Here is a 24,841-nt window from a genome sequence, read left to right on the forward strand (position 1 = left end):
CAGCTGGGCCCACATGATGACTAGTCTCAGCATGTATCATGCAATCTACTTTTTAGGTGAAAATACAAGAGTTAGGGTAGTGGAAGATTCTACCGAGATTTTTTTCCTTTAAGCCTTAGAATATGGTAGTATTCTGCATGGATGGAACCTCCACAGGGAATTCCTGATGCAGCAGGGCATAGAAGAGCTCTCTGAGTGAACATAAAGTTGAAGTCACAGCAGAGATTCCAGCAGCATGCAATGGTTGCTGAGGAAAGCTGTGAACAACATATGAAAGGAGCCCAGAAGATCACGTGATTGAACTCAGCACAGCAGTATGGGCAGGACTCCTCAAGCCCTTGAGTGCCCAGTTTGCCCCAGTGTCAGCCATATGCAATGGATGAAACATAAGGATGTAGCAATTATCTTGCTAATATCCAGTCTTTGGCTAATTTCTTCCATCTACTGCTTGGTATCTCCCTTCTGGAATAGGGAGGAGTATTCAACCCATACATGCCCCATCACTAGATATCAGAAGCATGTAAGTTGATATTTTACTTTTACAGTGGCACACAACTGACCATTTTCCTGTGTCTCGGATTAAAATTTGGTTTTGAGTTTTGAGCAGCACTGGAAGAGTTGAGAGACTTAGGGACTTGGAACTTATGGGAATGAATTCATTTTGATTATTCAGAGAATAGAGCTAATTAAGGAAAGCAGGGATGGGATATTATTCATTGAATATTGAAAATTCCTTTAACAAGCCTAACATTAAAAGTTAGTCTAGTACTACTGATTAGAAATGGTGGCAATATATAAGGTCATTATAGACATTACTTTACTAAAGATGGTAGGATTAGGATCACTTTCCTTTCCTCTACTATGGTTTGAGCCATTAGTCTTGAAAGGCTATGTGCATTCTTGCCAGCATGTGCTGACATCCACCATCCTGTCCAGAGATCAGACAAATGGGACCCTCCCCTGGACTCTGAACTTTCAAACCTGAGCTTCATAAGTCTTTTCTCTTTGTGTGGCGTATCATGGGTATTTCACTGCTGTAAGGCAAAGCTGGTACTATTAACACATCTCTTTACTTCCCTTCCTCTTTAGCCCCCAAGAAGGTAATGGTGGTGCTCAGTTTTGCAGTTTGAACTTCTACAAGTGAGGTTTTTGTTGCCTAAAGAAGTTGAAGGAGTTCGATGTATTTAAAGGCCCTAAGATGACAATTTTGTATTATAATTATACATACATACAAGTAAATATCTTTATAAACATTTATATAAAAAGTGTAGGTTTGTCATTTGCTAGAAAAGATCTGGTCATATACTGGAAGACAGTCTAATTCACTAGACTGTAAACTACACAAAAGCAGGGGTTGTATTCTTTGTGATGCTCACTGTGTCCATACTTAGCTTACATGTACTAGGTTTTAAGTAAAGACCTAATATTTGGATTTCCTGTCAAATATTTTTCATCATTAAAAGATTCCATTTCAATATGTGTAAACTAAGAACAAGTAAACAAGTTCCTTGTCTTCTGAACCTTGCCATAGACATCTTCTTCTGCTGGTGATTTTAAAGGTTTTTTTTTTAATGTGGATGACTATTTTGTCTGCATATACATAAGTGTACCAAGAGCATGCCTGGAGGTCACAGAGATCACAAAGGGACATCATATCCCCTGGAACTGCAGTTACAGCCAGTGATGAGCATCTATGGAGATGCTGAATTTAGGTCCTTTGTAAGAGCAACAAGTGCTGTTAACCACCAAGCCACCCCCCCCAGCCTCCCCGATTCCGATGTTAATCTCTCTTGTTATTTTATAATAAATTACAACTATAAATATTTAGAAAGGTTCATTAGTTGTCTTGAATTGCCCCCAAAGTTTGAAAAATCAGAAGTAAAATTTAAGCTGTTTGTAAATTTTAAATTGAAAATGGTAAAGACATTTTTTTTTCAAAAATGTTGAGGCAAGTGAAATATCAGTATGAAGTTTAAGGAATGTGGTTATAGATTTCACTTGTAATTACTCTATGCCAGGAAAATCAGCTTCATGAATCTTAAAGTGATTATCCATAAGGTAAGCATGCCAGGAAAAGGGAAAGAAAAACAAACATGTAATAGAAAAGAAAAATCTTTGCAGCTGAACTGTCTGGCATTGGCTGCAGTAAAGGCAGTGGTATAGCACAATGTTACACTCTCTCTCTGATACATGCTTCCCTCATTTTTAATTATCTATTTATACTTGAAATGTTGTAAAAAACCAAGTGGGTCTTGGTAGAGTTTCTAATTGTGTACCCAGAAAGAAGGTGGACAATAGCTCTTACATGGGGTTGCATCTCTTAAGGACTGGTCAAGAATATCAATCAGCTGTTCTGTGCTTCCCACCCACTGAGACTTCTGGATTTGATGAGACAGGAAGTCTCATCAGTGTTTGGCTTTCAAACATTCCATAAAGTTACTGATACTTTCTCAAGTGTTGTGGGATGAAGGAAAGCTGCCAAAATGCTTAGAGTTTTAGTGTGATTGAAATATACACCAGAGATTGCATCAGTGCCATAATTCAAAGGAAAGAATGAGAGAAACCACATAGTCACTGTCATAACTGCAGCCCACACAGCCCTGATAGTGCATCAAAGCCTGCTGAAGAAACCAATTTCATGAAGTTGATCTGTGTCCTACATTGTTTAAATGTATTTCTAATTCAATAAACATTTACTAAGCATTACAGAAAACATCTGACACAAGAGAAAATTCTTCCTCAAAAGAACACATTCATCTTATACTTTCTATACGATCAGTTGTAAAAGAGTTGATTTTTAAGTATAAGTATTAATGCGGACCCACTCCATACAGTGAACATGTGAAATGAATACAGTAGTTAGTAAAAAGGTAGTATACCTTATCCAGTGCTTCCTTGAAGCCACAAGTCATCTATGTTTCTTAAATTAATAAGCTCGGGAGAGTATATTAGGCTTTTAAATTTTATCAATTAAATGATTTGTAAGACACGCATATACATTTTTAGTACTACAGAAAGCTTCTCCCCTCACAAACTTTGTATTCTAAAAGTAGAAAGGAAAAAATGCAGAATTCCAGAAACTATTGCAAAAGAAAAATACAGCAATAATGAAAAAGGGTGATATATCAGAGGGACAGACTCTTATGTAGCTAATTCAATAATGGAAGATTTGACTGACTAAAGAACACCAAGAATGAACTAAGGAGGGAAAAATGGAACTAAGCCAGAACCCTCAAACCATAGAGACTGTCAGAAGAATAGGTTGGAACTATGCTCTAAGTAGCATGTTTTTTTATGTTTTACTTTTCTTTTTTTCCTCGATAAATGTTTTTATTTAAATTGGAAACATGAATGTTTCACATGTCAATCCCAGCTCCCTCTCCCACCCCTACTTGTTCCTCCACCAGACCCCTCAAGCCCCCACCCAATCTCCATATCATTCCCCAGGAAAGGTGAGACCCTCCTTGGGGGTATCTCCACGGTCTGTCATTTCATCCAGGGCAGGACCTAGGACCTTCCCCATGTGTCCAGGCTGAGAGAGCATCCCTCTATTTGGAATGGGCTCTCAAAGTTCATTCATACACCATGGTGAACACTGAACTACTACCCAAGGCCCCAGCGATTTCTGAGGCCTCATCACTGACATTACATTCATGGAGTCTGGATCAGTCCCCTGTTGGCCTCTCAGCCATTAATCTGGGGTAGCATTTTTGAGGAAAAGGACACACTGTGGCCTAGAAAGAGCAAGGAGGAAAGAAATCACTGATGAAGTTGGAGAGAATTGCAAAGGATGAGATGCAATCTGCAGACGTGTGAAAGAACGAAGTGTATATTCAAATCAAAAGAAAAGTCCCTGAGATATTATAAACAAAGAAGTGACATCAGCCATTCTCCCATTCCATCATCCACTCAGAAGCTGCTTTCGAGAAATAAAGACTAGGAATTGTGGAGCCATTACACAGAGGCTTGAACAGAGGAAACTAATAGACAAGCCTTCAGTGGTCTTAATGGCATTCTTTTCACTCATGTGGGAACTATATACAGCCATTCATAGAAAGAAGTGAACTAGACCATGTCTTTAAACTATCACATTCTAAAAGTAGCTCAACAATAATGAGATTAATTACTTCCCTTGTATACTCATTTGAGATAGAGATGCTTTCACATTAATGGTGTGTTTACCAGAAAATAGAGGATAGAAAAGATGATGAAACAAAATTCTGTCCAGGATATTCCTTTTAAAGATTTTTAAGAGTTGTAAATGTAGTTCATAAACTATAAAAAGAGAGTTAAAGCCCTTTGCTTTTAGCTAACATTCCAAAGAATTCATTTCTGTAAACACCACATAGTTACTCAGAGTAGCAGCATCAGAAACCTAAAGTAAATAGTTCCTTTTCAAATAGCTCCAAGTGCTCACACAGTCCTCTTGAGTGCTGGCCTATTATTTTTCCTGTTGCTTGATAAACACTATGGCCCATCGGGGTAAGGAAAGTGTGATTTAGCTTAAATTTCACTTACATGACACAGTCCATATGAAGTCAGGTCAGTAACTCAAGGATGAACTTGGAGGCAGTCACTAAAGTAGAAAACAAGGAGGGGTGCTCCTGGCTTGCTTGCTTCCAACCACCATTTTCATACATGTAAGGCAACCTGTCCAGTAGTGGTGACAACCTTACTGGTTTGAGCCCTCCTCCATCTATCAGCAATCAAGAAAATGTGCCATAGGTCAGTCTGATGGCAACACTCCCTCAACTGATGCTGTCTCTTCCCAGGTATCTTTAGCTTTTTGTCAAGCTGTCAAAAAACAACGAGCACAAGTGCCAAGTTCTACTAGATAACTATACCACATAACTTTTCTTCAAGCCTCAAGTATTATCACAGAGGTAGTAGGTATCCATAGTGTAACAATTATTTGTAGACATGATTGCCCTACTGTTCACCTGAACTCATAGAGGCAGTAATTACACGCACAAGATCAAGACAGTCAAAATCCCAACAAGGATGGCAGAGAGGATCATGAAGCTTCTGAGTGAGCTAACCATAGTAGATGGTCTGGCGCCTATGTGCACATAGACAGCACAAAGTAGATTTTTAAAAAGAGCAGAGCAGAGGACATAAAGTCAGGAGAAAAAGGTAGTGAGGGAACATAGAAAGGATAATTGAACCGAGGGAATGGAATGTGACTATCATAAAAACACATTATAGGCATGGTATGAAATGCTCCAACCATTTTTAAAAGTTAACAAAATGCTGAAGAATACTAGTTCTTAACATTTGAAATGACAAGGGAAGAGGTACCGCCTTTTTCAAAGATGAGCTATACAGAGACAAACTTGTAAAAGCAGAGACATACAAATTCGATATTTTAATATACACAATGTCTGGAGTTTATTGAGTTCCTCTTAGAGAAAAAAGTATTGTGTGCATGGTGGTGCTTTGTGTCTGTACAGAGTACCGAAATCTGACTCTGCATCAAATGCTTCATTTGTATCTATAAGCAATCTCAGTCAAAAAGCATACTAAATATGAAATTTAACAAGAAGTCAATAAAGTCCTAATATATAAAATACATCCCCCATCTGGCAATTAAATTTCACTGATGCATAAGTGATCCTACACATGCGGATGATCAATCGGACACCCAACAGCCTTTTAATGAAGTACAGTGACATCTCAAAGAGCAGACTAAGCGAGTTTGCACATGCTCCCTGAAGGCTGGTTGTAACTCATGTAGTGAATTTTTGTGTGTTGTTCTTCACCACACATGCCATATGAACTCAGTCTGCAGCACTCAGGAATGTAATTACACACTGAAAATCCAAAACCAGATGCTCCTTCCAGTCATGACGATGGAAAACTCTAGACACTGGGTAAAACCAATGTTGTGTACATATAGCAAGAAGCAGAACTTAAGTTTCTCCTAAAACAGAAACTCAGAAGAGAAATTGTCGTGTTTAGCGTTTCAACCTGTAAAGACTTCATTACACCAATTCTAAACAAAATCTGACAAGCTAAACTAGTAGATAACAAGACTGGGGACCAAAGAGCAATTATTCAGTTGATAATGTACTTGGTGTATAAGCATGAGGATCTAAATTCAATTCCTTATACTCACTTAAAAACAACAAACAAATGATTAACAGTCTGACATGGATACATGTGCCTTTTCAAACTATTATTGGAGAACTGGAGAGAGAAGAGTCCCTCTTCATGGCTGGCCAGAAAGTCTAGCCAAGTCAGTACACAAGTTCAGTGAGAGAGTCTGTCTCAAAAACTAAAACATAAGGAAACTGAAGAAGACACCTGATGCCTGTCTCTCACCTTAATGAGTGGGTGAGCACACACACACACACACACACACACACACACACACATACGTGCATGCGCACACATGCACATTCACACAATCACAACAAAGTAATAAAACTATTTTTATAAACCTGATATAAGACACTTGTGTATTTACATTTAGCTGATTCTATGAAAAAGCTTTCCACCACATGTTAGAAAATTTACAATTATCTATGAACACACGGAGTCCTTCTAGCAGAAAAGCTGCAGGATGCATAGATTTTTCTGGATAGGTTGAAGGCATTTTAACACAAATCTCTATTGAACTTGCTACAATGCCCAATTTGGATTTTAAGTGTGAATATTAAATTTAACAAATTATCAATTCATATTTGTCAAATACAGCTTACTGTTCCTCTTGCAATCATATATTTTCTTACACTTATAGAACAAATAATTTTGGTCTTAGAATATATTACACAAAACATGAATCACAAATGTTTTAGATAAGAATTTTGACATTTTCTTTCAAAGCCAGAGCTATATAATAAATGCAGTTAACCAAATGCCTGCAGGCAAGAATAAAGCAAACAACCATAAATCACTGAAAAGTGCCTCTCCTTTTCTTCTGTACATAATGTATAGTGCTTCAGGAGGGTAAAGAATGAAGTCCTAGTGGGTAATAACACTTGTTTTTTTTGTTTTCAGGTACTGGAAAGTTCATTAAAACCATAAATTATGACTTTATATACAAAGTGACATGAAGCTACTATGTTAACTACATTTCCACTAAATTCCAGAAGTAAACAACAGTTTTGAATTAAGTCAATTCTCACAGAATCCTCTCCTCGCATGGATGTGTCTTTTCAAATGTTAAGTTATTAATCTTCAAATTTTCAGTAATAATAACAACACTCCTCATTTTATGTGTGAGATTAAATAGAGCCATGATCCCCACTCTCGTTCTCATTCTGAGCATCACATCATGGCAATGTGACTCCAGAGTGAACATACTAACAACCTGGCATTTGATTACACAACTGCCTAGAGAAAGAAATTCCACTCCTTCTGCCACAGAGGGTCTCAACCTTCCTAATGCTGAGACGCTATAATACAGTTCTTCATGTTGTGGTGAATCCCCAACCATAAAATTATTTTGTTGCTACTTAATAACTGTAATTTTGTTATCTTATGAGTAATGATGTAAATATCTGTACTTTCTGACATCTTAGGTGGGCCATCCACAGAAGCGCGGGAAATCCATCAGTTACAGGGAGAGAGATAGAATCATTCGTTATTGATTTTACACTTCTCAAAAAAGCCAACAAACAGTTCATGATGAATGCTAAACAAATAAGTCTCTGTCCTAAGGTAAAAACTTTACAGATTTCATTAGACATGGGGGAGGATGTAAAACTTTCTGGAAGACAAGTACTTATTTATTTCAGTTCATTTCAGCCTCAATTATCCATCTCTAGTGGTTAAAGTTATTTTCCACCTTAAGTTGGGAAAGACATCTCTCTCAAAAGACTGCAAATGGCACTCAGTTAAGCAAATTACTCCAATAATTAGAGTACAAAATAACATATCAATTTGGAATATTGAGATAAAAGCTTTGATTCCTTGAAATTACAACACTTAGTTATCAAGTTACAACACCTGGTTATCTTCATCATAACTTTGTTCCCTCCACAGTCATTGTACTTCTTAGATACTGAATGAAGCCTTTAGCATCAGCTTTAATTTCTCAAGTGAAATAACTGAAATTGTTATCATTATTCACTTGAAACCTTCTAAGATTTATATTCTATGAAATACGTTCTCAATATTTGTGAAACAAAGACTATGAAAAGTGTTTCATGAATGTAACAGTGACAATTTACATTTGTATTTTTTAATCACAGACATTTCACAGAGAACTCAGAACAAGACTGTTTTATAAATGAATGGTAAGATAGTAAAGTTATCCTAATTTTAGAGGTCTAGAGGATAAGATGAAGCATGATATTATGATGCAGTTTCCATAGTACCTGTTTTTATTATAAAGAATTAAACCTTCAAATATCATCATTAATATTGCCATTAATCCTAGGGCAGTAGAAGTACACGTGAACTGGCTGGTGATAACAGCATCATTTTCTGACCTATGAAAATGTAGGCACGCTGGAAGAGAATCACACAGATCCACTGGTGATGCTTTGCCTGGTCTGGGGGTTTCTTTTTTTTAATTTTTTATCATTTTTAAAAAATTTTAAATAGCTTGTTTTACATGTCAATCCAAGTTCCCTCTCCCTCCCCTCCTCCCGCACTCCCCTTCCCCTCCACCCTCCCACCCTATTGCCAAATCCTTCCACATAGGGGATATCAGAGTCTGTCATTTTACTCTGGGTAGGGTCCAGGCACTCCCCTAAGAGTCCAGGCTGAGAGAGCATCCCTCTTTGTGCTATAGGCACACAAAGACTGTTTGTATACCAGGGATAGACACTGATCCACAGCTCAGGGCCCCATAGGTTGCCCAGGCCTTCTCTTTTTATTTCGCTCTTTTTTTAGTCCTGATTTTTGCCCCAGGTATAGAATACAATATCTGAATAAAGAAAGGAAATGCTGTAGCTAAAACTATGCAAGAAATTCTGAGTCTGTGCATAGAAGAAAAAGGAAAACAGATTGCAAATGGGATATGCAGTAGGAAAAGTGAAGAATCACCTAAATTTCTATTTTAATACCACAAATTTTAAACTATCTACAAAACTACAGCATGTATCACAATTAAAACTAGTTTAGTAAATACTAAAGAGGAATTAAAACTACCCCACCCCCCTTTCTTGCAGAGCAGACAAAATTCTATGAAATACGCCCCCACAGGAGTTAAAAACTCCACTGGAACTCATTCGTGGGTGGTAAAGGTTATACTTCCATGAGTTTTATTTAAAAGGTTCTATAAGATACCACACTAACAAATAGACAGATAATTCTGGTAGGTATCTAGAAAAGAGTGTGGAAGAATAGCTTTTAAATACACAGAAATATTCAGAACTGCAGATCATAATTTGGCCTTCTACACAGAAGGAGGAAAATGCATAATACCCAATCACCCAAGTCTTCCTAGACACCTCAGGGAACATAACTGAGAAGCACTGACAAAACTGACCTTCCGAGAGCTCAAACTCCTCACAAGAGTCACACTTAATACAGCTACAAACTTTTGTCTTCCTGACACTTACCACACATCAGTTTACTCAGCTTATCATGTATTCCTTTCCAGAGCAAAATTTCAAGGCTTATTGTTAGATCCAGCATACAATTTATGACAACAAATAGCAACAAAACTATAAATCAGTATAGCAAGGTCAGAATTAATGTAACAGGATTCTTTATATCTCTGATTACTATGCTTAAGGTTTTAATGGAACAAAGCAAACCTTTTGCAAGCACATATGGCTAATGGAACTCAGGAATAAATAATCACAATAAAATGTGCTACAGATCAATAAAGCTAACAGAAATGGAGTGTAACTTTATAAGAATATCAATTGCACAGACACAGCAGGGGAGAGAATTTCAGTTCAAACACTGATAATGGAAACTACCCAGACTAAAGAGCAAAGAGGGGAAAAAAAGAATTGAATTGAATTAATTAATAAATGAAAAGAGAAAACCTTGGAAGGTGGTGCAGTGGTAGGGGATTTGTAAAATAACATTCATGAGACTCAAGGTGGGATCCACCACACAACAGAAACAATGAGGGAGCACAAAAAACAAGAACAGAGTATTCTAGACCTATGGGAATATAGGTCGTGTTTAAGGAGTTATGTTGGTGAGCCTTGGTGGGTGTAGCTTCTGACTTTCCCTGGAGACATAATCTCATAGCAACTACCTGTTCTTCTGGCTCTTGGATTTTTTTCTACTCCATCTTGCTGGCATGGACTGGGTATTAAGTAAAAATGAATTTATAGCAAGTGGTGGTGGTGGCACACAACTTTAATCCCAGCACTTGGGAGGCAGAGGCAAGTGGGTCTCTGTAGGTTCAACGCCAGCCTGGTCTACAAAGTAAGTTCCAAGTCAGATACCCATTTCCATCATCTGTGGCTGCCCTCACACACATGTGTGAACTTTATAAAATAATAGTAGTAATAATAAATGTAAATCTTTCTTAAGCTTTCTGAGTGGTTTTGCAAAATTGCCATCATAATTCATTCACCACTCATGAGACTCTTACCCCAGTCAGTTTTTCTTAAAAGTATAAGAGAGTTTGATGAATAAACTTTAAGATATTGAAGTTTAAAATGATAGTGCTTAGAACACATAAGAAATCATGGCTCTGAGTTCTGATTTAATGATGCATTGTTCCTGGTAAGTCTTTCCTCACGTCTTCAAAGCGTATCATCAGGGTGGAAAAACCAGACCTCTGTTGGCTGGACACTTTGTGCCTGCTTGGAGTCTACATCCACCCACACCGCATTCCTCTTAAGAAGGCCCATCTAAGGTGCTGTTATATATAGAGGGAACAAGCAGATTTAAACAGTCCAAAGTGTTTGGTACACAAGCAGTAGGCCTAAAAAGAACTCCTGTTTACAGAACAAACAAACAGACCCACTAGAAATTTTCATTAAGATATAGGTCACTGGGGCTGGAGAGATGGCTCAGCGGATAAGAGAACTGATTGTTCTTTCAAAGGTCCTGAGTTCAATTCCCAGCAACAACATGGTGGCTCACAACCACCTTGAATGAGCTCTGATACCCTCTGCTGGTATGCATGCAGAGGACTGTATACATAATAAATAAATAAAGTATTTTAATAAAAAAGATATAGGTCACACTAGTTACTCCAATTCAAAAATTTACAAAAATATTTAAATGCAATGCTATCAAAATACATGGAATCATAATGAAAGAGACAGCTGTATTATCATTCAAGAGTAAATTGAAAACCATAATTTCTTACAAATTACAAATTCACGTATGTATACTCTCAAACTCTACCATGCAAGTCTTTCCTACACCTGTTCAATTACTATATTTTCAATTACTGTGAAGGATAGTCTTTTATACTCCTCAGTTGAGAAATGGGGAACTGAAAGTTGGAGAAATTTAAATAGGAATCCAGAACCTGGGATTAAGAATAAGAATGTTCCCCATCCAGAATAAGTCATTATACTTACTCTATAGATATATGGACGGTAAATAAATACATCTCATTACATGCACATGAAAACCATTCTAGAAAAACTTTAAATCATTTTCAGTCCTATGTAATTTGAAGTGGTAAAAAATCAACATATTGTGATTTATAATGTCTATTTTAGCATGATTGTATCAATCCAGCAGTATGAAGGAGTACATTCATTGAATTATATATATTAAGTTCTTAGATAAATATTGAGTCACAATATTTGTGACAAATTGGCACTTGCAGTGTTCAGACTAATGAATATCTAATGTTACCATAGCAACAGTATCACTGTAACTATTTATGAAACACTAAAATAAGGTATATTCTACTATGCATTGTTCACACAATTTTTAAGAGTGGAAGTTCTACGAAAGTACCAAATTATAAACAAAATATATAAAAAAGGAATTTCAGTAAAGTTTTAGAAAAAAACAAGTCAGTGATACTATTCATATCTTATGAGCTAATTAAAAAAAGGAGTGTTGAACAAGTGTATTTATTTTAAGCATTCAGTTTCTCCATACCCTATGTTCACATGGACAGAGTCTAGTCTGAAGTTTCATATACCCACACAATAACAGTATTTAGTAAATAAAGTAAATACTACTCTCATGGATGACAGCTGTGGATATTTGAATTAGATAAATATAAAATCTCATTCTATTTAATTGTTTTCTTAAAAATTTGTGCATTATTTTAATGAGCAAAAATAGGAGATTTTTCTTTTGGAGTAACTAAAATATGGTATGCTGTAAACCTAACATGGGAAGTTCCTAAGCTCATTTACATTTTAAAAACTAATAATAAATAAATTCACTTTAAAAGTTTCATATGGTTCCATGAAAGCTCAAAATACAAAGCATATTTGTAGAGAAATGTCCCACAGTTCCTTGTCATAGTCACTACAGGCTTCATAGAAGAATTGTTTCCACATTATTGTTCTTAATGTTTGAATACATTCTTCAAATTAACACTTGCCGTTACTTCAGAAGTTAAATGTTATGTCATAAAACCAGTCTTTGGAGGATGGAAGATAAAGAGAAGTTCAGAAGGGAAGAAATAAAGAAATCCAGTCATGTTCTTTCATACCCTTATTTACAAAACTAGAAAATTAACCTATGAAACTGTTAATGAACTTTTCAAGTAAGTTTCTGTGGGAAGAAAAGTTATAATACTTTTCTATGACATCCGAACATACAATAAGTCAGTAGTCATCCTTGTGTATACAATTAATATGTAATAATGTACAGATAGCATATTGTCATTATATATATCCACAATTCATTCATCATATTGTAAGGGATTCAAATATTTTATATAGAGTCAAATGGCTAAGTGCAGAGTAATGGAAAAAGTCATTAATGAATAGTATCCCAAATACAGAATCTGACAATATCATGAGTGTTCATTTTATTTAATACTGTGCCCTAGATGGTTCATATAAATGCATATGCAGTGGTCTAGCTGAGACTCTGACTTTACAATCTTTTATTTTTAAAAAACATATACTATCTAAATTTGTATACATATGTGCATATTAATAGATGGGTATGTGTAAACAAAATACATAAATCATATTATTCAGCTTTAAGCAATTATATTCCAAATACTGAGTCAGAATTTGTGTTAATAATGCCTCAGTGCACCCCCTAGTAGAGTCAGGCCTCAGTTCTATTTATACAATAAAAAGACAAATGCAAGTTGTCAGATACAATGACTGACAGATTTTTAAAAAAGCCTCATAGTGATAATTAGCAAAATACAATTGGACAAGCTTCCATCGTGACTTGAACTTCATTTTTAAAAGTAGATTCTCCAATTTAAAGTTCATCTTTATCAACATAATCTCTGAATTAATCTTCTAGAATGGGAATTTAAGAAGTTACTTTCTCTAAGCTAAAGTACTGAGAATAAAATTTAAGAGTGAAAAGAATTGCACTTGCCAAGAGAACTGGACACTTTTTTTTTTCAAATCAACCAATCTCTGCAAAGCTTCCCTGGCCCTGTAGAAACCTTTGTCTAATGCTCCTCTGGCCCAACAACAGAAATCATCACCACTCCACTCACAGAGGGAGAAATTAGGTCACCCTTTAGACCTTTAAACTGTTTTACAACGTAATGATCGCTAGTATTATTAGCCTAGTTGACCTAACAAAACTCATCTTAAATAAACTTGATTGATTTTTACCTGAAAAACATCTGTTTCTAAAATTCTTGTTCCGAACACCATGATTCCGTTGGTATCGACTATTGATCTCTCACTTCTATCGAGGGGTTTTGTGATTTTCTTCTTACAATCAACAATCATTGTCACAGTTTTCTTCTCCACACTGATTGCGACCCGATGCCACCTGTAAAACCGAACCAATTCATGTGTAAACTTCAGAGCCTCTGGCTGCCAAATCAACAGACTCATTCATTAGAACGTGAGCTTTAAATGGCAACAGAGAGCCAAAATGGTATAAAAACAGAGGCACACTTATGCCTCAGTGGTTTAGCTAGTGACAGCTTCCTGCTTATCCGGGACAACACCAACTATTCAAACGGCCCAGGTTCCTAAGATACAGGGATGGATTAGGCACCTGTGCTGATAAGGACATGCCCACCCTCTGCTTCACTTTGTGTTTTCTGATGAGCACATCTGACAGAGATTGAGATGGATTTGGGTTTCTCTGTGTGCAAATGCTTTCTTCCTAAGTGGAATTCCACGAGAAAACTTCTGCTCTGGTGATCCCCTGAGAGTGACTGTGAAAGGTTCTGTCTCTTGACTGAATGGCAGCTCCATCTGGAGCAGCTGAATGTCCTAATTGTAAAACACAATGTGCTACTCTGTCCTGAACTCCATTTATTTCAAGTGTTTTCATGTTCTTTTTCCACTTTAATTTCAAGACAGTTATAGATCACCACCGTGGGCAGGATCCAAAACTGAGAAACAATATCTCTTCTTTATTCCAGGTCTGGCAACAAGAAGAAACACTGAAAGAAAGCAGAGTCAGCGCATGTGTGGAGTGGGAAGTTCAATTCACACTGTAGCTACTGCCCCAGCTAATTCAGGGCAGTGATGACAGGCTTAGACGGGAGAATTTGACCAGCCCTTGGAAGCATGCATGCTCTCCCTGCATCCTAGAAAGGGTTTTATTAACAATGTCTACTGCTAACAGAAACCATTAAGTGAAACTCGCTTGGATTCTTTAAGCCACTGTGGTTTATATTTTCTTCCAAATGAAAAGTGCTAGATTAATATTCCAGAAGTGTCTAGGAGTAGATCCATAAAATAGAATACCCAGAAATTTGTATGAGTGTTCCCAAATGTTGGTTTCATGATATTTGGCATGAGTACTGGTGATGACCAAGTAAATTTCCATACAGGCTTTGTGTTTGGTATTTCCAATAGCACACTCAACTAGTGAAGATTTGAGTAGAGTGAAGGGTTATATAAGGAGCCTTGGAGGAACTTCATACACTGAGAGTAAAATCTACACATACTTTATGCCAAGAAGCCTGTGTGCTAAGTTAAACCACTCCTAGTCTTGAGGTATGTTCTTTTCATTAGCAGAAGATAAAAATAATTTTAATTGCTAAAATCTGATCAATTGTTTTTTAGTTAGGTTAAGCTGTGTTAATGAGATGACAAAAACCAAAGAATTAAATATAGCATTTTAAATAATAATAGTAATAATAATTTAAATAGTATAATATTAACTCAGTTCTGAATTCTCAATTGCTCCTTTTGTTTCATGGTATCTATACTTACAATAGAACATCATGTATTTTTATGATGAAACAAAAGCTGGTGATTTTCAGCTTTTAGTAGAAGCCATCACCTCTCTAGCTTATGCTCCTAACTGCTCTGTGCTTCCTCGCCTTTGTGACCCTAGCAACCATCAAAACATGAATGAAGGGACTGGGAAGAACTTAGTCCAGAAGATAACTGATGCATAATTAAGACGTGAGTCCAATTCCCAGCATCCATGTGATCAGAGACTTGGCAGCATGCATTTCTAACCCTAGTGCCAGCATAGTAAAGACAGGTGGTCATCTGGTGTTTTATGACTAGCCACTCTACCCTAATCCTCAAGCTAAAGCTCTATCCCAGTGCGAGACCATCTTAAAAAAAGGGGCAGGGGGGATAGTTCCTGAGGACTGACACCCTAAAGGTTGTCCTGGGCATCAGCCTGTACAAAGATGCATATTCTCTCTGTCTCTGTCTCTGTCTCTGTCTCTGTCTCTCTCTCTCTCTCTCTCTCTCTCACACACACACACACACATGCGAGAGAGAAAAAGAGAGATGCAAAGCACACAGTCATGAATAAATTAAATTAAAAGACATCAAATTAAATCTTTATATTAAATAAGCCCAGCAAATATTCCCAGAGCTGTTCATTTCTATTCTTGTCTCTCTCATAGAAACCTCCTTGTGCTCTCACCCCCACCTCCTACAAGTTTGCTTTCTGATATCCAGTTGCTGATCACATACTGGTCTCCTGACTGCTCCATGCAAACACACCATATGAACAGTTTTCCTTCCACATTCTCATGCAAACAGGGACTTACTTCCTGTACTTTCTTCATAACAGACTGCCAAGTACAAAATACTACTACATAGTGCATTTCTTCCTTTACTTTCATGTGGTTTTATTCACAGACATTATTACCAGTACTTTGAATTTAAGTTTAAGTTACTTTGATCTACAAAACACTAACAATATCCATGTAAATAAGAGTGGAGGGACTTTTCCTACAATATTCATGGCTTCAACACCTGTACCTTGGTAACTGCCGGCAAAGTAATAGTATATAAATACTTATGGGTTGAGTAGTCAATTATGATGAAATCCATGAGGTTGTTCTTAACAAACTAAAGTGTATTTAAATTCCAATAATTTTTGCATTCCAACTGTTGTTGTGTCATTTGATCTTAATAAACCGTCACATTTTAGTAGTCTCAAGAAAAGACCACAGAACTTGTGCATACTAAACATCTACTAAAAATTCCTGAAATAGAAATGAATCATGACTCAGATACATAGAGTAGAATCAAACAGGACTGACAAAAAAAAGTTAATGAAATTATTCCTAATGATATTCTGCTATACTCATAATACTCATAGGATTGGTGACTAGCAGGCCAATAATCCCAGAGGCTTCCTCCAGCAGCTGATGGGAACGATTCAGAGACCCACAACCAAACACTAGAGGAGCTAGAGGAGCTCTGCATAAGAGAGGGAAGAATGATTGTAGGAGTGAGGGAAGTCAAGGACTCTTAATAATGGTACTGGAGTTTCCCCTGACTCTTTTTTTCTGCTCCTGGAACCTATTTCCTCCTACTGGGTTGCCTAGCCCAGCCTTGATATGAGGGTATAAACCTAGTCTTTTTACATCTTGTTATGTTGAATTCAGTTGATACCACTGAGAGTTTGTACTTTTCTGAAGGGAAACTGAGAAGCAGTGGTGCTGGGAAAGAGAGGATGTAGAAGGGAGATAGAGGGGAAGATGCAGTTATGACGCATTATATGAACGAATAAATAAAGAAATAAATAAAAGAAAAATGAGTGAATATTTCTAACTATTGATTTACTCATCATATTATCAAATAGTATTTTACCACTATAGAGTACATACATACAACTTCTTCTTATCTACTTCATAATCATCTCAAAATTATTTACTGAGTTTTATTTTTATTTTAAGAATTATTAAAACTTAAAACAATTGCTATCAAATTAGATCAAAGATACACTAAGATTTTTTTCCGGTTAAAAAGACAGCATAGATGACCTGAACAAGTGGGAGCTCATGACCCTAACTGACAGCTGGGGAACTAGTATAAGATTAAACTAGACCTCTTGAACGTGGGTGTCAGTTGGGGGGCTTGGGCAGTGGAACCATTATTTAACCGTAGTGCATGAATGGGCTTCGGGAGCCCATTCCCCCATGGAGGGATACTCTCTCAGCTTAGATACATGGGGGAGAGCCTAGGTCCTGCCCCAAATGTGACAGACTTTGATGATCCCCAGGGGAGGTCTCACCCTCTCTAAGGAGTGGATGGTGGGTGGGATGGGGGAGTTGGTGTGGGGAATGGGAGGTAGAGGGAGAGGGAACTGGGACTGGTATGTAAAATGAAATAGTTTAAAAAAAAACAACATAGATTAAAAATATTTCTGCAATATGATGCACTAAGTATGTCTTCTACACAACTAACCATGCGTTATTATCCCTAGTTGATAAATTTATAGTATAACCGCTATACCTAAGGATCAGGGAGCATCACATAAGAGTGGGCAGGATGGTTATAGCCAGAACCCAGGCATTTGCTAAAAGATAGTCTTCTATATTTGAGAAGGAATTGTACACATGAAATCTTACCAATTCAGTCACCTAAATAAAACCTGACCAGTGGCAATGCCAGTTGACATGCCAACGTGCGTGGGAGAATTCTTACAAGGCCCAAGCCCTAAACGAAGAGCTACAGGAAATTAACAGCTGCTAACATAGGGAGAATCAGTCCTATCCAGGAATGAGCCTCAAGATATGTGTGCTTTCCTTCCGCTATGTCATTCCCAGGGACTGAAACCAAGTGGACAGGCTTGGCTGCAAGTGCCTTTATCCGCTGAACCATCAGAACCACAGGTCTTCCCTCATCTCTGTTCTTAAGGTTGTATCATCTTTTAGTTTCCTGCCCTGCTTTTCCCTCTCATCCACACAAGTTTTCTTTTTTTTTCAGCCTTTACCAGTACAGACTATGAAATAGAGTACACCAATATTGGGGATTTTGTGGTGGTCTTTTGGGGTGTTTTCCATCAATAGTCACTAGAAAACACACTTCATAAAGACTGCTGAATGATTAATTAAAATTTTCAGCACGGCTAACACTCTCTCACTGTGTGACTTACTTTCCATCAGCGATGTTAACTGTTGAGAATATGGGATAGTCTTCAGGACTGGGTTTTCCATTGTGGTCTTCAAATAGAAAGACAGGTGATCTCCCAACCTCAACACCAAGCTGCTGAATACCGTGTTCATTATATATTGATAAAAGGAAAGCTTGAGTTCCTTTTTTGGGTTTTATTGTAAATAGTATTGAAAAATCTTCAGGAAAAATTCCACCTGAAAAGACAAAATGAGTTAGAAAGTCCAGATTTCTAAATTGTTCCTAGCTCACAATTTTACCTGAACTTTTTATATAACCCTGGCAAGGGTGTTGGGGAGTAAACCCCATACTTCTGCAAGAGCAGTAAGGGCTCTGAACAGCAGAGGAATCTCTCCAGCCCCAGAAAACAATCAAACATTTATTTAGCTACTAGTTTTGACATAAGCTTTGTATGTCTAAGCTTTGGCCACACTGTTCTTTGTAAAAAGGCACTGTAAGAAGATAATATAAAGGCATTATTTCATCATCTATGTAAACACTTAGTAGAATTTTTGTCACACAATTCAGTTTCACCATTGAAAAGCATGCCACTGAAAATCAGAACTTTTAAGTAATGAAGGAATACTCTCCTTTTTGTTTTCTCTTGCCATGATCTTATCTCAAGTACCGAGCCTACTACCTAACCTACACAAGTGCTTACTAAACATGTGCTGAATATGTCAATTTAGGGATTGCCTTAATATGTCTCTCTTATAATTGGACTCTTTGTAGTATTATGGACACATTACATACTACATGGTAGGTTTTATTTTTCAAAGTAACAATAAATATGATATATAACCACTATTCATATATAGTATGTATTTGATTATATGTAATACATATATTTATAACATCCTTTAGGAGAAATTGATTACTTCAGTTAAAATATTATCCATTACAAAACAGGTGTTTTGTTATGGATTATGTCTGAGCTAGTATCAAGAGCTTTCATGTTAAATCCATTCATTTTAATTCAATTGCAGGTTGTAGTGCAAAATGAGTTTTTAAAAGGCACTGTGAATATGACTGCCATACGTTCAAATACCAAGGATTACAAAGATATGCAGTTCTGTTTCTGTTCATGATGAAAAGATGCTTATTTGTAAAGATATTATGTTTGCATCTCATCAAGGCATGATTTATTATAGCACAAATGGTTTTTTCAAATACACTTAAATGACTGAGGCTGGTTCAGTAAATATCATTCAAAATGGAACTTTATGAATCTGCTACAAATAACAGTGACAGAAAGATGTTTCCTGAATGTGAAATCTTACAAATGTGTTTAAAGGGGAACACTGACAGGTTGTGTTGAAGTATATTTTTGCATTGCACATCTACACAGGAATTGGTAAGTATTATAATATCTCAGTTAAAATGTTGGGGTACTGAATTGGTAAAATGGCTTCATGGGTAAGGGATTTGCTGCCAAACCTGATGACCTGAGTTCAATATCCAGAACCACATGGTGAAAAAAAGAGAAGCAACACTTACATGTTATCCTCTGTCATATACATGCACATGAATGCACACACACACACACACAATCATATAAATGAATTTAGACATGCACATAAATAAAATGTCATTTTCCTAGGTTTTGTCAGATCCACTGGCCACAAGATATTTTTGTCATACGTTCTTAGAATATTATATAATATCCCTTAACTGAGGTAATGATGTAGACTGAACTCTAGAGCTTCTATAGAAATTAAGTAGTATGCCACCTAAAAGGAGTCAATTAATGTTAACTAATATTTGTTGATGCGAACTAATGTTAGCTAATGTGGGCTGATAATGAGGTCTCATATTTTTAAGTTAATACTAAACAAATTTCCACAATAAAAGGTATTTTTCAATTTCTCAAGTAATCAAATTATTTCTAACCAGTTGAAATGAATTATGCATGTTCCTATATAAATGTATATTGTTCAACTAGAATTTTTACTTGGTATGAAGATTAAACCAAGTATCTCATACATACTGCTCCAGAACTTTACCTCAAAGTACATCTCTGTTTTCTAACTTGATTTAAACCTAACAGGAAATTTCAGCTTTTATATGACTCTGATTTCATAGTTTTGTGAAAATCACTAGGAGGGAAATCATAGAAGTAAAATGGAAAAACTGTAAAGCACATCACTTAACGGCATGCTTTATTTTTGCTATGCTATTGAAACATATAGTTAGGTAATTTAGTCTATTACTGAAGAGGGCCCAAGGTAAATAAACTCAAATTTTCCATGATCTCATAGTGGAAAAAAATGGGGAATTAAAACATTATGATCTGGGGAAAAATACTTTGTACATTTTAACCAAAAAAGTGAATAAGTGTATATAGAGATATTCACGTATGGTTAAACATCAGAAATAATTGTACTCATACAAGAGTAAGGGGATTGTGTGAAGTTTTAAAAGCCATTGACTTTGTATATTTAAGTTCTGAAAATTCTACCTTGTTAATACAGTACTAATACTACATTACATTAAATACATGAAACAACAGTCATCAACACTTAGCATACCCATCAAATGTAAAGTTTAACATCTGTTAAAATCCATTATTTTGAAATATAAACACAGATTTTAGACATGCTCAATGACTGTTGTTAAAAGTGTCAGTGTCCAATGTTTGATATGTACATTTATCTAGAAGAATGTGCCTATAATAACTACTATGATTATTATAGGTTCAGCTACAACTATTAGAATTGGTTGTTAATATCAATAGATGTTGCTATCATTAATAAATAATATGAAAAATGGCATAACAGCAATGATTTTAAGAGTCTAAATTTTGTTCAATATTTTTGCAAGCAGAATATATCTTTCAAAAATATCTGTATGTTTTCATGGTGATAATGATTCAATGATATTCTCTACTATAATTACAATTATATTTAAATATATAATATGTTTTGGTCTAGGGCCTTAGATGGCTTGACATTTCTACCTAACTAAAATACTCCATCTATCCAACTCCTCACCTATGAATTGAACTTAAATGCCCTCTTCCTTTGGTGGTTATGAACATGTAAGTCCATATACATGTTTTTCTGCAGGATATTTATATCAAATACTCCAAAGGTGACAATGGGAATTTGAAAAACAACAGCTTTATTTAATTTAAAAGCGCACATTTTCAGATCTTCTGATTTTTATCTTTTCCTGGAGCTTTAGAGGACATATATTCTCATTCTGCAACTATACATTAATCTCAGCTGGGCAGTGGTGGCACACGCATCTAATCCCAGCACTCTGGAGACAGAGTCAGGTAGATCTCTGTGAGTTCAAGACCAGCCTGGTCTATAAGAGCTAGTTCCAGGACAGCCTCCAAAGCCACAGAGAAACCCTGTCTCGAAAAACAAAACAAACCAAAAAAAATACATTAATCTCTCTCCCTGAAATATGTCCACCCTTTCAATGATGACGCTAAAGTGTCCAGTCCTCCAACTGTGTTCATCAGAAAATTCACTACTTTTTAAATAATGTTCATTAATTATTTTTAATTACCCTTAATGAATAATTTTCAGGAAGTTCTTCTGTCCAAGAAGAAATGTACAGGAGACACCTATCATAGGAGTCTCTTACTGGAGTAGTTATTACCAAAACCTAGGCCAGAATACGAGTGCTAACTGGGGTAGAACATTCATACACATAAGTTCTGTTAACTGGAGTAGAAGATTCCACAGGCATACATAATGTTCACTCTCCATGAAGAAATAATCAAACACCAAATTAATTAAATTAACTTCCATGACCTTGAGATAATGAGTCAATTATAAAAACATTATAAACTGTATCTTATTTAGTATTACTAGAACAGTTCCTTTAGCCCACATTTTTGTTTTTATTTTCTTCTCAAAATTATTGTTTTCCTCTTAGATATAGAAGATACATAGTTAATTAAAAAGGTAAAAGTAATGTTACTATTATTTTTTAAAAATTAAAATGAGTTGCAAAATAGAGCATGGTCTTAATATTTTAAGAACTTTTAACCTTTAACTTTTAAGTTCGGTCAAATTTTCATTATAGCATTTTGTGTCAATATTTTGCTTTTATTCACTAAAACATAATGAAAATCAGAAAACATAATGGAAAATGTAATGACTGCCAAAGATAAATGTGTTTTCAAAATACTTTAGAAGAGAGTATGGTGGTTCTGAAGGAGGCTAATATAGAAAGTTCACTAGTTTTGGATCAGGACTCTACTACACAGTGAGGCCCTGTCTGGCACACTCCTCTTAGCAGAAAAAAAGACACACACATACACACACAATCAAACAAAGAAGCAAAGAAAGAAAGAAAAAGATATGAAGGAAGGAAGGAAAGAGGGAGGGAAGGAAGGAAGAAAGGAAGGAAGGAAGGAAGGAAGGAAGGAAGGAAAGAAGGAGGGAAGGAAGGAAGGAAAGAAGGAGGGAAGGAAGGAAGGAAGGAAAGAAGGAGGGAAGGAAGGAAAGAAGGAAGGAGGGAAGGAAGGAAGGGATAGGGTAAATAGCATAACATCCTTCCATAAAAATAATCTTATATTTATAATATTGAATTCCTCTGTCATATTTTCTGACTGATTTAAAAACTGATGCATGAAGTCAGACATGAGTTCTTCAGGTATTGAAGAATAGACACTATGGAGAACTCCATGGTAAGACTAATAAGCTATAATAAGCTAAAAGAGAAAAGAGGTACTGTAACGATAACAATAAATAGCAGCAGGAGCAAAGATGAAGTGAACATACCTGGAAATAGCTGTTTTGTTGGGGCACTGATTTGTGCTTCCTCTGTAACTCTGTAAGCAGTGTCTGAATCTCTAGAATTCTTTCTGTTTGTACAAAATCCTGTTGTTTTAGATATCCCCACTGGAGAATTGTGAAAATCTAGTGCTTTTAGTATATCAACTGGAGCAGCTGAAAAAAGTGAAGAAAATTGAAAAGTTTAATACAAAAATACTTTTTTTGGTTTCAATATTTAATTATGAAATTTGTTATATAACAATTCTATCCATATATGATATAATGCATTCTGATCGTTCTTTCCCCCTACTTTCTCTTACTCCCTAATTCTACCAAAACTTCTTCGTCCCTACTAGTTCCTTTCTCAGATTTTGTGACCTGTTTAGTGTAACCAGGGCCAACTGTATGACTCCTGGGTTGAACCATCACTGGAACTAATTGATTCATTGGTGGTTACACAAATGATGACAATGATACTTTTCCTCTTTCTGATTCTGTTGGTACCAAATGCTCCCTGACATGCATCATAACTCCTTATTCTAGAAATTTTAGGAAAGTAATATCATGAACGATCTCAAAACAAAGAAGCAGCATATAACTCCAAAACCCCAATAGATATGTCAAACAAATTCAAAGTGTGTTCACTATGGTATTATTCAGTAAGTCTAAAACAAAGTGAGTCTACTATAAGAGGTGACTACAACATGTGATATACACATATGATAGAATTCTATTTAGTCATTTAAAGTAGTGACGTTCTGATAGAGGAAATTACCTAGCTAGCTCTGTGGGGTGATGGATATGCTGACCCTATGACAGCATGGATGAACCTTCAAAACACTGAGGGTTCACCACATGGAATAAACCAGAAAAATAAAGGTATAATTGGTTCCATTGGACTTTCAAAATCCCTGGTTCAAACAATGAATTTAATCCACTGAGTAATTAGTTCTTGTTTGCAAATGAATATTGAAACCCGTAATGTCAATATGCTTATGATGTATTAGCTCCTGTCTGTGTTCAAAAATAAACAAAAATGTTCCAAACAGTCCATGTGCTGGCCAATTTGTAATTCAACAGTCTGAGACATAGCCTTTAAAATATTGAGATCCTAATGGAGCCAGTACTAAATTGTTTCAATAGCTAGGTAAGAAGTCAGGTGTACTTTTAGGAGTGTACAAAAATAGTTACCTTGTTCACTTATGACTAAAAGTTCTAGCTAATACAAAATACTGCAATGGTGAGCTCTTAACAGTCACTACCTACATACTGCCCCTCTTAGGATGTTGTTTGTGCAAGAATTTGGTCAGAAAGAAATTGGGATTGATTCTAGAAACAGAGAGAAAACATCACCACATCTTTTCTCAAAGGACAGACTAACCAGCAACTGGTTAGTCTTCAAGAATTATCATTTCAATTTTAATAGCCAGCTTGTCACAGAATGCATGAATGAGCAACTGAATGAAAGTTGTCAAATATATGTACATGACAATTCCCTGAGTTTATTAACTCCAGAACTGGCTTCTTCGTCTGCCAGCATACACAGGTAGAGATTTATAGACCCTGCTTTATATGGTGTCATGAATATAATTTGGTCTAATAACAAGTCTATGTGCACCTATGGCATGTAGCTGACAAATGAAAATCCACATTCAATATAGCATACAGTGTAATTATTGGAAAGGAAAAATATCTTTGTGGAAATAAGAGAGGATGAAGTGATCAAATACAGTGGAC

The 24,841-nt window shown here is 36.0% G+C and overlaps 1 protein-coding gene across 8 annotated transcripts in view; it reads right to left on the reverse strand.

Moving 5' to 3' along the window:
• The window catches only part of Col11a1 (collagen type XI alpha 1 chain), a 189,704-nt gene that overhangs the window by 143,170 nt on the left and 21,693 nt on the right, over window positions 1–24,841 (reverse strand). For all 8 annotated transcript variants that reach the window (XM_040752004.1, XM_040752002.1, XM_040752003.1 and 5 more), the window contains 3 exons: window positions 23,111–23,278; window positions 18,355–18,568; window positions 13,650–13,812 (listed from right to left, as the gene is read on the reverse strand). In XM_040752004.1, the coding sequence (XP_040607938.1) occupies window positions 13,650–13,812; window positions 18,355–18,568; window positions 23,111–23,278 (545 nt within the window). The remainder of the gene's footprint in view (window positions 1–13,649; window positions 13,813–18,354; window positions 18,569–23,110; window positions 23,279–24,841) is intronic.

The sequence above is a fragment of the Mesocricetus auratus genome, unplaced genomic scaffold (assembly GCF_017639785.1).
Source record: "Mesocricetus auratus isolate SY011 unplaced genomic scaffold, BCM_Maur_2.0 Super-Scaffold_100009, whole genome shotgun sequence".
In the NCBI taxonomy this organism is placed as follows: domain Eukaryota; kingdom Metazoa; phylum Chordata; class Mammalia; order Rodentia; family Cricetidae; genus Mesocricetus; species Mesocricetus auratus.